This window comes from Lacerta agilis, chromosome 17, assembly GCF_009819535.1.
Source record: "Lacerta agilis isolate rLacAgi1 chromosome 17, rLacAgi1.pri, whole genome shotgun sequence".
Lineage (NCBI taxonomy): Eukaryota > Metazoa > Chordata > Lepidosauria > Squamata > Lacertidae > Lacerta > Lacerta agilis.
This window is the reverse complement of record NC_046328.1, coordinates 5,851,743-5,865,657: the sequence shown is the minus strand read 5'-3', so window position 1 is coordinate 5,865,657 and position 13,915 is coordinate 5,851,743. Positions and strand designations below refer to the sequence as shown.

General features: G+C 45.4%; 1 protein-coding gene across 2 annotated transcripts in view; it reads right to left on the bottom strand.

The window, feature by feature from the left end:
* GLT1D1 (glycosyltransferase 1 domain containing 1) overlaps positions 1-13,915 on the bottom strand; it is a 58,924-nt gene that overhangs the window by 42,296 nt on the left and 2,713 nt on the right. For both annotated transcript variants that reach the window (XM_033135795.1, XM_033135796.1), the window contains exons 3-6: positions 11,938-12,043; positions 7,374-7,425; positions 5,492-5,528; positions 3,277-3,333 (exon numbers count right to left, since the gene is read on the bottom strand). In XM_033135795.1, coding sequence (XP_032991686.1) covers positions 3,277-3,333; positions 5,492-5,528; positions 7,374-7,425; positions 11,938-12,043 — 252 coding nt within the window. The remainder of the gene's footprint in view (positions 1-3,276; positions 3,334-5,491; positions 5,529-7,373; positions 7,426-11,937; positions 12,044-13,915) is intronic.

Genomic DNA, 13,915 nt, shown 5'->3' with positions numbered 1-13,915 from the left:
TTAGAGCTCCTGTCATCTGTGATCATCGGCCAGGGCCCCTGGGGCAGATGGGAGTTGGAGTCAAACACCACTACTAGTGCAGAATATCCTAAGCTAGATTGACCAGCTCAACATCAAAAAAACTAAGATAATGGCCACTGGTCCCATCACCTCCTGGCAAATAGAAGGGGAAGAAATGGAGGCAGTGAGAGATTTCACTTTCTTGGGTTCCATGATCACTGCAGATGGTGACAGCAGTCACAAAATTAGAAGACGCCTGCTTCTTGGGAGAAAAGCAATGACAAACCTAGACAGCATCTTAAAAAGCAAAGACATCACCTTGCCGACAAAGGTCCGTATAGTTAAAGCTATGGTTTTCCCAGTAGTAATGTACGGAAGTGAGAGCTGGACCATAAAGAAGGCTGATCGCCGTAGAATTGATGCTTTTGAATTATGGTGCTGGAGGAGACTCTTGAGAGTCCCATGGACTGCAAGAAGATCAAACCTATCCATTCTCAAAGAAATCAGCCCTGAGTGCTCACTAGAAGGACAGATCCTGAAGTTGAGGCTCCAGTACTTTGGCCACCTCATGAGAAGAGAAGACTCCCTAGAAAAAACCCTGATGTTGGGAAAGATGGAGGGCACAAGGAGAAGGGGACGACAGAGGATGACATGGTTGGACAGTGTTCTCGAAGCTACCAACATGAGTTTGGCCAAACTGCGAGAGGCAGTGAAGGATAGGCGTGCCTGGCGTGCTCTGGTCCATGGGGTCACGAAGAGTCGGACACGACTGAACGACTGAACAACAACAACAGATTGACCAGTAGTCTAACTGACTATAAGGGAGTTCCCCATGTTCCCATTGGAGACCACCTGGAAACTCTCATATGTGCCACCTCTACGGAAGAAAAATTGGGAGATCTCTGTGGCTGCACTTATAATATGGAACTCATTGCATGGGGAGGCTGGACTGCCCCCACCGCCTCTTCCTGGTGTTTCACTATATGGCAAAAAAGTAGGGCATATTCACTGGGGGGTGCATAGCACAGGTGGGTGTGCTTAAAAGTAAATGTGGCCACCACACAAACAGGTAAAAAGATAAAGGTAAAGGGACCCCTGACAGTTAAGTCCAGTCGCGAATGGACTCTGGGGTTGCAGCGCTCATCTCGCTTTACTGGCCGAGGGAGCCGACTTTTGTCCACAGACAGTTTTTCCAGGTCATGTGCCCAGCATGACTAAGTTGCTTGTGGTGAAACCAGAGCAGCGCACAGAAATGCCATTTACCTTCCTGCCGGAGCGGTACCTATTTATCTATTTATACTATGATGTGCTTTCGAACTGCCAGGTTGGCAGGAGCTGGGACCGAGCAATGGGAGCTCACCCCGTTGCGGGGGTTCGAACCGCCGACCTTCCGACTGGCAAGCCCTAGGCTCAGTGGTTTAGACCACAGCGCTACCCGTGTCCCACACAAACAGGACATGTGCACAAATCTCCCTGGCCACCTTAAAATTGTGTCTACTTTCTGCCCCTACTACTAAAGTTAGCTCAGCCTCCAGAGTGAGTCTCATAGCATAGACTTTAAATTGAGGGCAGCCCACACAGAGCCCTGCAAATGTTGTTGGGACTACACCCCTATTGTCCACCATCCTGGGAAGACCTGGGATAGCATGAGACTTTTAACCTCTGTGTCATGGGTTTGAGCCCCACGTAGCACCAAAAAATCCTATGCTGTAGGGGGTTAGAGTAGATGACCCCCTTGGTCCCTTTGAACTCAACAATTCTATGATTCCAAGGCCACACCTGGCCATTGTAACCAAGGCTGATGGGAGTTCTAAGCCCAACAACATGTAGAGGGCACCATGTTGACTACCGCTGCAATGAATGACTGAAACATGGACCAAGCAAGCCCTATTGATTCATTCTGATGCATCGCCTCTCTGCCCCCTCAAAAATCATTATTTCACCCAGGCCTTCTTGGAAAGGTTGCATTGAGATTATTCAAACTAGTGAGTGAGCTCCCTTCAGTTTGCAGGCACATACATTTCAGGGAGGTTTTTATCTATTTATGGTTTTTAGAAAGCTACACCATTTCTATTTTTTTAAAGAAATCACTGGATGAAAACCTGGCACCAGCTCATGCTCCCTCCCTCCCGACACTACTTTCACTGTGGTTTAGAGGGAGAAAAATCAATTCCCGCCATTGCTAGTTGGAGCTGTCGCAGACTCACAAGAGACGGCCTCTGTTTAGCTTTCAATTCAGGCTCTCTCAAAAGGAGCCTTGTTTTACGGTACTTAAATGAAGGTTATGGACATTAATTATGAAAACTTGGGATGAAAAGAAGAAGAAGAAGAAGAAGAAGAAAAGGGGAATTTTAACTAGGGGCCTGAAAAGATCCATTCAGAAACAAGTTTTCAATTTGTTTCGCCAATTTAGCTGGCCTACACAGGGGTAACGGCAAAGTTTAGAGCCATTCGAGTCACCCAGGAACCACACTGGGATTGCAGACCCTGTTTCCTGTCCAGGACTTTGCACAACCGGCTCTAACCCTGTCACCACCTGTGCATTCAAGGAGCTGGCACCTGTACTGGATGTGGAAGAGTAGTGGGAGACACCGGCTGGGGAACCCCCAAGGGAAGAAGGCACAGAGCCGGGTGCTGGTGGTGGGACGACGATGAGTGGTCAGAAGGAGCAGACTGGGAGAAGGAGGTGTAGGGAGCTGAAGAGGGAACCGTTTAGTGAGCAGGAAAAGGCTGTGACAGAAGCAGAGGCTGGAGAGTAGGGGTGCCAAGAGGCAGAGATCAGAACAAACACAAAACCCCTGCGTTGCAAAATGTGACAATCTACAAAAATGCAAACGCAACAAGCTGGCTAATAACTGTTAGTAAATATATAACCGGTATGGTGTCATTCAAAATATACTAATAAGCCTCTTCAAAACAATATATATATATGTGATACAACACATCTCACAAAATATACCAAGTACAGTGGTTCCTCGGGTTACAGACGCTTCAGGTTACAGACTCCGCTAACCCAGAAATAACACTTCAGGTTAAGAACTTTGCTTCAGTATAAGAACAGAAATCGTGCTCCAGCGGTGCAGCGGCAGCAGGAGGTCCCATTAGCTAAAGAGGTGCTTCAGGTTAAGAACAGTGGCTTCATTTCTCGAATAAAAATAAAACTTCGCTGACTCCTTGTGAGTCATTGCTGACCTGCTCCTGACACTTGCCCTGACACAAGGACAGAAAGCACAGAGCGATGAGACTGGGAACGGGGTTGGTTTCCTTTCTTTTTACCTTCAGACTGCAGAAATCTCTTCCAGTTGAAAGAAGCGTTGCAGGTGGTCACAATTCCTGATAATAATAACAATAACAATAATAATAAAAAACAAACAAGCAGTCGTGCATTAAATAGTTCATGGAGAGTAATCCATGGCAGGCAAGTTTCAACCATTTTAGCGGCATTCATCTTCCCTTCCAGAAACCATTCAATGTGCTGGGGGTGGTATGTAAGATTTGGGAAACCAGTATCCCTCCAGAGCCTGTTGGACTCCCAGCTCCCATCAGCGCTAGCTAACATGGCCAACGGTCAAGGACGATGGCAGCTGCAATCCATCCGCATCTGGAAGAAGCCATGCTGGCTACCCTTGCCATAGCTACTCTCCCAAATGCGTGAAGATGGGGATTTTATTGTCACTGAAATCAGAAATGCTATTCCAGCTGCAACGAACTTCCACTTCACACTCTCCCCTTGTTACTAAGTGAATTTCTAATCAGGTGTTCTGGGTCCAATTCCAATCCACCCCACCTGTCCCTCTGAGGTCCGTCTGTGATGTCAATCCCCTTTTATTTATAATCTGGGGATCTCTTAGTAACGGGAGTTTTCCTGTCCAGCGGCCATCGCCGGTTACATCCTCCGCTCTGGGCTTCAGGGGTTAAACTCTTCTTTGCCTATAGTTCGGGATCTCTCCTTATTAGATCCCCTCACTATATCAGTTAGCTAAGCCCTCTTAGCAACTCTGTGGCAATACCAGGGTTTCCGCCCGCTAGCCCCTCCTGAGGAAACTCCAGGACACAAACTATCATCCTGCAGGTCAGTTTTGTCCTTTCCCTGAGTTCACCTCCTCATGAGCATACATAACTCGCTGGACCAAATGAACGACGATATTTTCTTAGCTCAACAGTAAAAAAAGTCTTTATTTCTTTCATGGGATGCCTGCCACTCAAACTGGGGTGCCCATTAACTCATAAAACACCGTGGGTTTCTGAAAATCCCTTAACTTAGGTCCGATTCGTTACACCAGCCATCGACAGAGGCATCCTTAACACCTCCTCTCTTCATGACACCTTTTATGTGAGCGGCTGTTACAGCATCCCCTGGCCTGGACATCCTTCAGAGGCAGAGTTCAGGGGTGGGGAACGCTTTTCAGCCAGAGGGCCGCATTCTGCTCTGGGAAACCTTGCAAGGGCCACGTGTATGCCAACGGTAGGTGTGGCGAAAGGCAAACGTGGGTGGAGCAACAGGCACAAAGTTCACCTTTCATATAGGGGGCTAGATTCTACACGCATTCACACACCCCTCTCTAGCCATTACCCAGGCAAGCAAAAGGCACAATAAGAGTTCAAGGACATGTCCCACCCAGGCAAAAACACTCAAGGGGGTGTGAAGATGGCCATGATTCCACGATATGGAATACGGATATAAAATTTACAGCATGTTATGCTCTAAGAGAAAATGATATGAAAATGATGTATCGATGGCATCTAGTAAATTGGCAAAAATCTATAAATCAAAATCGAGTAAGTCCTGGAAATGCAAAGAGAAAGAAGGTTCTTTTTATCGTATGTGGTGGTCTTGTAGCAAGGTTAAAGCTTACTGGGAAATGATATATAATGAATTGAAAAAGATGTTTAAAATAACATTTGTAAAAAAAAAAAACAACAACCCAGAAGCTTTCCTTTTGGGAATGATAGGGACAGAACTACCCAAACTGTACAGAAATTTATTCATGTACGTGACAAGCGGCATGTATGTTATTTGCCCAAAAATGGAAAGAAGCAGAACTCCCAGTGAAAGAACAATGGATACAAAAACTTAGGGAATATGCAGAAATATTGAAACTTACTGGAAAAGTAAGAAATCAAGAAAACAAACTTTTTATAAAAGAATGGAAATGGTTTATTGAATATTTACAAATAAATTGTGAACAGATAAGGACATTGGTAGGATTATTGTAATTACCTGCAGTTTCATAAGAGTATATATTTAAAGCAGATGAATAAATGATCAAATTAAGTTAATTCAGATATGCAGAAAATATTTAAAATAAATTTAAGGAACCGGAGAAAGAGGGGGAAGGAAGTCAAGTTTTGAAATGTTAAAGTGACTGTAAAATTATTGAAATGTATAAACCTGAAAATCATAAATAATAGAAGAAGATGGCCATGATTCTTAAACCCCACCCATGATTTAGCTTTTTTTCTGCAGAAATAGGAAACTTAGAACACTTACCTTGAGCCTGAACATATATTTTGTTCCTGGCACGAGGCTTAAAAACAGAGGCATGAGGGGAAAGCAAGTTAGTTTGACTGAGCGAAGCAAAGGCAAGAAAATATTTACAGTACACATACACACACACAAGAAACGGTTCTGTTTCAGAAACCACTCTCCCTAAAACACCTGCACAAGGAGGTTAAGAGTCAGCACTTTTAAATGGTTGCTTTCTTTACCTCCCTCTGCAATGGAGATGGTGGCTTCCCTGCTCAGAGCACTTTTCAATTGTCAATGTGATGACATCAGATATTGTTGGGAACAGGGCCTTTTCCAGAGTGGCCCCGAGGCTGTGGTGGAGGTTGTTCCGAATGACTTTTACTACTTTTCTAATATTTTCCCCACCCATCCTCCAAACAACTGGTGGCTACTTTTAAGAATGTGGGACTACGTTCTACCAAAACAACAAGAGATCATTTTCATTGGTGATATTTTTTTCCTATTTTACAGTTGCACATTGATAAAATATGTGAACGGCCTGGGGGAGGATTTCACTCTTGAAAGGTGCAATAGATCTTTTGTTTTTCAAGTGAAAAAATTGTGAGTGTTTTACCCTTAAAGATGAGGTATAAAATATTCAAATAAAATATAAAGAATAAGCCAACAGGACCTCCAAAACTGTAGCTCACCATTGGCTTCAGAATGTTGACAATGAAAACTTTGCAGGGGTCACCAGCCTGATGCCCACAGGAATGTGCCTTCCCTCCACCCAGACGGTGCCCCCCCCCATGCTAAAATGAGTCTTGAAAGAAGCATTCTGCTGTGGCCAACAAAATAAGCTGAAATGGCTCTTTGGTTGTGTTGTATAGGTGTGTGCAGTTACCAAGACGGCTCCTCCAGTTTGCAAATGTAACACACAGGTCAGAAAGGTTTGTTGACCCCTGTAAGTGCATCCCAAAGAAGAGAATTTGAAACGGGTTTGGCTCCTTCTAGAAAGGAGCACCAGAGCAAGGTCAGGAGCAAGGGAGAACAGGAAGCTTGAAAAAGAACTTTACTCGATATTTATGGTCTCCATCAACCAATTTTGTAATTTGACAGAGTTACCAGCTTAGCTCAAAAGCAGCCCTTAAAAAATAAACGCTAACATACCAGCAACATTTCATAGCATCCACTAGCAAGTGTCTGTTGCACAGAGAAAGATGGTGTGTGTATGTATCCTCTTGGAAGGAGTGGGAGGTGGGGAATAAAACAAGAAGGAATAATGATGGTTGCAGTTTGATGGGGAGAGGACAGTTGCCAACAAAGGAAGGCGTAATTTGTGTTGAAGGCGGAGAATCACAGAGGAAGAGTGTACTTATCTGGAGGAGGGTTTTTCGACTATATCAAAATAAATTAAAGCCCTGTCTGTGACTGCTATCAAATACTGTATTTATATGGAAAGTAAATCTGCCTTCTCTAGGGCTCTCTAAACCAAATCCCTCTTTATGTCAGACATGTTTTATAGCCACTGCATACCAAAGCCAGTAGACCAGTCAAGAGGCAACCCTAAAACTCAGTTTGATGTTGTGTATCTGAAGAGCCATGAGCCTCAGACATGTTCACCCTGGCATGATCGCCCTGGCTTGCTCTAGATGGCTCTTGGGCACCCTTCCAACTCTCCAGTTCTATGATTCCAAGTCTACGTAGACAACTCTAGATGGACCTGTGGTATTGCTCTGCTTCCAGCAACCAGCAGCAACCATTTTCACCACCAGGAGCCACTAATCCATCTGACCAGCAAGGCCAACGCCCAAGAGTGATGGGAGTTGTAGTCCAGCAACAGCTGAGGGCCACAGAGTCCCCACAAACCCACATTTTAGGGCAACGCTCTGAAGATACGACTGGAAACACCATAATTACGTACCCAATAGACTGCAGCTGCTTCCTTCATTGACTCTGTGAAAGACACTGCAAACCTAGAGGCATTGAGAACAAAGGGTGGTCAAATCAGGACTCAATGTTTCAGACCAGAGCTGTCCAAACTGATTGTCGTGACACGTTAGTGTGTCGGCTGCAGTGTTTAGTTACGTTGCACGAACGCTTCCCACACTCCTCCCAGGGCTGGAAAGGGGCTAGTTCAACCTCCGGTTTGCTACTAAAACTGAATTACTGTGTCGCGAAATGATGCATATCTAAAAAGTGTGTCACCAACACGAAAAGTTTGGAAAGTTCTGTTTTAGACACTCACACTTGTATACAGAAGATGAGTTTGGATTTGATATCCCGCTTTTCACTACCCGAAGGAGTCTCAAAGCGGCTAACATTCTCCTTTCCATTCCTCCCCCACAACAAACACTCTCTGAGGTGAGTGGGGCTGAGAGACTTCAGAGAAGTGTGACTAGCCCAAGGTCACCCAGCAGCTGCATGTGGAGGAGCGGGGAAGCGAACCCGGTTCACCAGATTACGAGTCCACCGCTCTTAACCACCACACGACTCGTTCTTTCATATGTTCTTTACCTTCTGCTGACATTCTCCTTGTGCTTTGCATAAGGGCAGGGCAAGGGCCGTAGCTCAGGGGCAAAACACCTGCCTTGCATGCAGGAAGTCCCAGGTTCATTTCCCAATGGCATCTGCAGCTGGGGCTGGGAAAGATTTCCTGCTGGAAACCCTGCCAGTCCGTGCAGGCAATACTGAGCAAAATGGGCGAATTCAGTATAAGGCCGCTTCTTCCCCTGTTCCTATAAGGTTTGCTACTGTTTTGAAATAAGCAGAGGCTGTTTGGCCTCAGGCTTTTCTCAGGAGGTTGTCACACTAGATGGGCCTATGCTGAAACCCGAAAGCTTTAAAGTTTATCAAAAACCTGGCCAAAGACACGGACTTTCGCTCAAACACCTTGCTCCAATTTCTTTTCAGTGCAAATTGTATTTCCCATCTATCACGTTCTTGAGTGGGAGGGAAACTGTCTCGTGGGCTGTCCAGTGATAAGACTGCCAAATTAAAAAATATGCCCTCAAGGAGAATCACCAACATTTAAGAAGAATTTGATTAAAATAGAATGAAATGGAACAACGGCATGCTCTTTTACGAAGCTGAACGAGCTTCTGCTCCCACCTCCCCACCCTTACAGAATTTGGCGGAATATGTAGCAGGTAAATCACACAGTTCCGCCAGTCAGTTTGTACTGGCACCCCACGCTCAGTTACTGGAAAGGAAAGGGCCGTGTCTCACTGATAGAACATATGATCTGCACGCAGAAGGTCCCAGGTTTAACCCCCGGCATCTCCAGACAGGTTCACGTCGTGAAAGCCTAGAGAGTTGCTGCCAGTCTGTGTAGAAATAGGGCTCAGTCTGGTGGCTGCTGAAGCAACTTCAGAGCTCTGCTCTCCTCTAGCTGTGGTTCCCAACCTTTTCAGTATGGTGGCCCAGAAGTCCAAATTTACTAGGTATGGCGAACCATCAATTTATTTAAAAAATTCCTTCCAGTAGCACCTTAGAGACCAACTTAGTTTGTTCTTGGTATGAGCTTTCATGTGCATGCACACGTCTTCAGATACCCTTGGTGAGGTTGATGGACTTCCGTATCTGAAGAAGTGTGCATGCACACGAAAGCTCATACCAAGAACAAACTTAGTTGGTCTCTAAGGTGCTACTGGAAGGAATTTTTTATTTTTTATTTTGTTTTGACTATAGCAGACCAACACGGCTACCTACTTGTAACATCAATTTATTGTCACACAAATTCTGGACTTTAGGTCTCTTCAGCAGCCATTGGTTTCGTAGGTTTTTACTGCATTTGCCTGTTTTATAACCATTACGCATAAATTTACTTAACGCCTCCACTAATGTGGAATTTGTTGAAATATCTGCAGTTCTTGCAACATTACCCACCTTTTTTTAATGGGAATTTAAGAACACCAATCATGGGGTTGTGGGATATTGCTTCATAAGCTATAAAAATTTATTCCAAAAGCATACAGTTATACTAGCAGTGTTAAGATATAACGAACTATGAATATTTTTAATAGTTAACGTTGATGAAAGAAGCCCATTTGGGGAAGTCTCATTGGGACGGCAGAATACATAACAGGAGCCTGCTGGATCAGACCAGTGGCTCATCTAGTTTCCTGGTCTCACAGTGGCCAACTGGATGACTGTGGGAAATAAGCAAGCAGGATTCAAGCACGTGAACACTCTCTCCTCCTGTGGCTTCCAGCAATGGGTATGCTGTCTCCAACTGTGGATGTACAACATACTCATCATAAAGTTGTAAGTCTGCCTGAGGATGGGCCATTTCCCTCACAAAGGACAGCCATTAGCCCTACCGGCCAGGGAGGAAACCTTTTGTTTTGCAGAAATGTGTGTCTGGGAGGGGTCAAGGAGAGGTGGCATAGGTGTGGAAATTTCCCAAGTTACCTCCTCTGCCCCCCCCCCAAATTGTGATGTAGCTCTGATGTATCTGGGGTGGTGGTGGTCTTGGGATAACCTCTTCTGTGATTGGATGCTGTTTCTGGGGGTGGGCTAGACTCCAGGAGGGATTTTGAAATGTCTTTATAAGAGCATGCCTGCATTGTTCTGGGTCCTTTCCCCTGAAAATCACTGCTGTTGCAACAGCTTCAATAAAGATCAAGCTTACTAGCTGCTTTGCTTCTCAATCTTCTCTGGTTGGCCTCTGTTTTTTACTCCTACCAATGGAGAACCTGCAGAGGACTTTGCAAGGGCTCTTGTGTACCCCATAAGGGAATAAGGGCAGATTTTTTTCTTACAACAAAGTAGTAGCCATCAATGGGCCTCTCCTCCATGAATATGTGTTATCCTCTTCGAAAACCATTCAAGTTGATGGCCATCATTGCTTCTTGGGGGAACCAGTTCCAGAGTTCAGCTATGTGCCCATGAAGAAGGACTTCCTTTTACCCATCCTAAATCTTCCAAAATTCAGTACACATTTTGCAGACAAGTAGGTCAACGCGGGGGTTAGACGGCTGTCAGATATACTCTTGAGATCATAGCCTGCTACAGCATTTCGTCCTCACAGCAGCTGAAAACCCCGCCTTGCAAAGATATGTGCTACCAAATGGCAGCACAGACATTGTTTCATCAGCAATCACAGGATACTCTGTGTTAATCGGCTAATTTTAGCAACACGAAGCCAAAATTCAGAAAACCTTGCCTTCAAAAAAAATAAATGTATCTTTGAACATCCTATCACATGACGGTTTAAGGAGCGGCATCACTCAAATTCCACTGTTTCTTCAGCTGGAAAGCAGTGGACAGATTTGGGTTAAGCAAACCTCAAATCCCACTTGGCTTAAATATTAATTAAACCTGGCACCGCATCAGGCGACAACAGTTCATCACAAGGGGCTCGTACAGGGAGCTGTTTGTTGCGAGTATTCCGGCTTGCATCTGATGTGCAGGCTACCCAAAACAATGCTCTGTATGACCACCTCGTGAAAAACTGTTGCTGGATTTGGCGTCATCGAGTGGTTCCCTAGTGCTAAAATGCCCAGCCTCTTTGGTGCTTGGCTACAGGACGCAGCTCTCCAGGGTTTCAGGTGGGACTCTTTCCCAACCTACCTGAGCATGTTGTTGGGGGCTGAACCTGGGGCCTTCTGCATGCACAACAGAAGCTTGAGTTACACCCTTTTCTGTGGTTTTGCTTTTAGCCTGAGCTTGGTGCGTGCACCAGTTGAAATCTTGCCCAAGACCAGTACTTGCCGCACAATACCCAGCTGGCAAACCTTGGGGTTCCAACGACAAACAACGCAGATCCCTCAAGAATGAAGCCTACCCAATGCTGCATAAAAGCAGCCAAGGATACAACGCTTCAAACAAGGTAAAAAATACATTTATTTTCTCTTGCCATCTGCAGGGGGCTATCCATTTTAAGGGAGGTCAGGTGGTGCTGTGGTCTAAACCACAGAGCCTAGGGCTTGCCTATCAGAAGGTCGGCGGTTCGAATCCCCCTGACAGGGTGAGCTCCCGTTGCTCAGTCCCAGCTCCTGCCCACCTAGCGGTTCGAAAGCACATCAAAGTGCAAGTAGATAAATAGGTACCGCTCCGGTGGGAAGGTAAACGACGTTTCCGTGCGCTGCTCTGGTTCGCCAGAAGCGGATTTGTCATGCTGGCCACATGACCCGGAAGCTGTACGCCTGCTCCCTCAGCCAGTAAAGCAAGATGAGCGCGCAACCCCAGAGTTGTCCGCGACTGGACCTAATGGTCAGGGGTACCTTTACCTTTATCCATTTTAAACTGTCATTTCCTCCCTCTATTTTCATCTCACTTTGCTCTGCTGCTGCCAGCGTCAAAATTTAGGCAGCAAATTTAGGCTGAGGGAGGGAAGACACTATGTAAAAAACAACATCCTCATAATCAAGAAATATGGATAAAATATCTGAGATGGGAAGGAGGGCGAAGCAGCAGCAACATAGACTGGATAGATTACTACCTAAGGATCCTCTTTTGCCTTAGAATCTGGCTCCTTGCTCTACCTGGCTTCCTCCAACACTCTCCCCATCACTTTGGCCTTCTCGTCAGACTTGGCATCTTCATTGATGTCGGTTCCACCAAAGATGATTCCGAAAGGAATCCCGCTGCCTGCAAGAAGCCCAGAGGTGCAAGGGTTAATTTGATTAAATTTAATTTAATTGAGACTTCTTCTTCTTTTGGTCTTCGTACACTGCCTTTGCAATGGCCACGTAATGGTTAAATTATATTTTAAGCCCAATGTCAAATTATACATGTTACAAGTGTGGAGCCTTATCAGAATTTTACATTCCGATAATGAAGAAAAGATTCAATTTTTCAAAAAATAAAATAAAATAAAAAATCCTGTGTTTGGCACATGTCCTTCCAATATCTCTTTTATGGCAAATAAGTTTTGGCAAAGGGACGTGGGTGGCGCTGTGGGATCAACCTAGGGCTTGATTTCCTTGATTGGAAACGTGCCCTTAAATACTGATTATGCCTCTTGCTTGCCTGGGTTTAGCATAGAGTAAGGACGTGGGTGGCGCTGTGGGTTAAACCACAGAGCCTAGGGCTTGCTGATCAGAAGGTTAGCAGTTCGAATCCCCACGACGGGGAGAGCTCCCGTTACTCGGTCCCAGCTCCTGCCAACCTAGCAGTTCAAAAGCACGTCAAAGTGCAAATAGATAAATAGGTACCGCTCCAGCGGGAAGGTAAACGGCATTTCCATGCACTGCTCTGGTTCACCAGAAGCGGCTTTGTCATGCTGGCCACATGACCCGGAAGCTGTACGCCGGCTCCCTTGGCCAGTAAAGTGAGATGAGCGCCCCAACCCCAGAGTCGGACACGACAGGACCTAATGGTCAGGGGTCCCTTTACCTTTAAGTTTTGGCAACCATGAGAAAAGCACTCCATGGCTTGCCAACCCAGCAGCCACGGGTGCCATGGCACCCAGAAAGGCTTCCATTGGTGTCCCCTGGATGCTGAGCTTTCACTTAAGGGGGGGGGTCTCTAGCCCTCCTAGAAAGCAACGAAACAAAATGTGCAGGTACCTTTCTAAGAGATTTCTATTAAATTAGCCAGCCTCGTTACTCCTGCCTGTCAGTGCTTTTAGCGAATGAGTTGTTGCTGCTGTTGTTGTTGTTGTTCAATATATTTATATCTCACCTTTCTCCCTTGCTGAGATTCAAGGTGGCTTACAGTGTTTAAAAGTATAACTGTTAAAAACAAAGTCATAAAAAGAAAAAAAACTAGTTTAAAACAATAGTTAAAATTCATCACTATAGGGAAGTTTTAAGGTTTGATGTCTTACTATGTTTTAATTTGTTGGAAGTTGCCCAGAGTGGCCATGGCGGGGGGGGGGGGGTGTCAGCAAACCTTTTCCAGCAGGGATCTGATCCACTGTCCCTCAGACCTTGTGGGGGGGGGGACTATATTTTTTTTTGGGGGGGGGAATGAACTAATTCCTATGCCCCACAAATAACCCAGAGATGCATATTAAATAAAAGGACACATTCTACTCATGTAAAAACACCAGGCAGGCCCCACAAATAACCCAGAGATGCATTTTAAATAAAAGGACACATTCTACTCATGTAAAAACACCAGGCAGGCCCACAAATAACCCAGAGATGCATTTTAAATAAAAGCACACGTTCTACTCATGTAAAAACACACTGATTCCTGGACTGTCTGCGGGTTGGATTTAGAAGGCGATTGGGCCAGATCCAGCCCCCGGGCCTTCGTTTGCCTACCCAGGGGCCGCTAGAGGTAACCCAGTCAGATGGGTGGCAAATAAATGAATATCATCATCAAAACACATTTAGAACCAGCAATTAGAATGCCTTTTGCCCTGACAGAAGCCAGCAGTCAGCACTGTCTGCCAATCAACCAATGAGCTAAAGTCGGAGCGGAAAGTGCATTTTGTGGTTCCATACCTTACAGTGCAAATCTCCATGTGCAACTCAGAAGTAAGCCCTACCAGTTTCAACAGGGCTTGCTCCT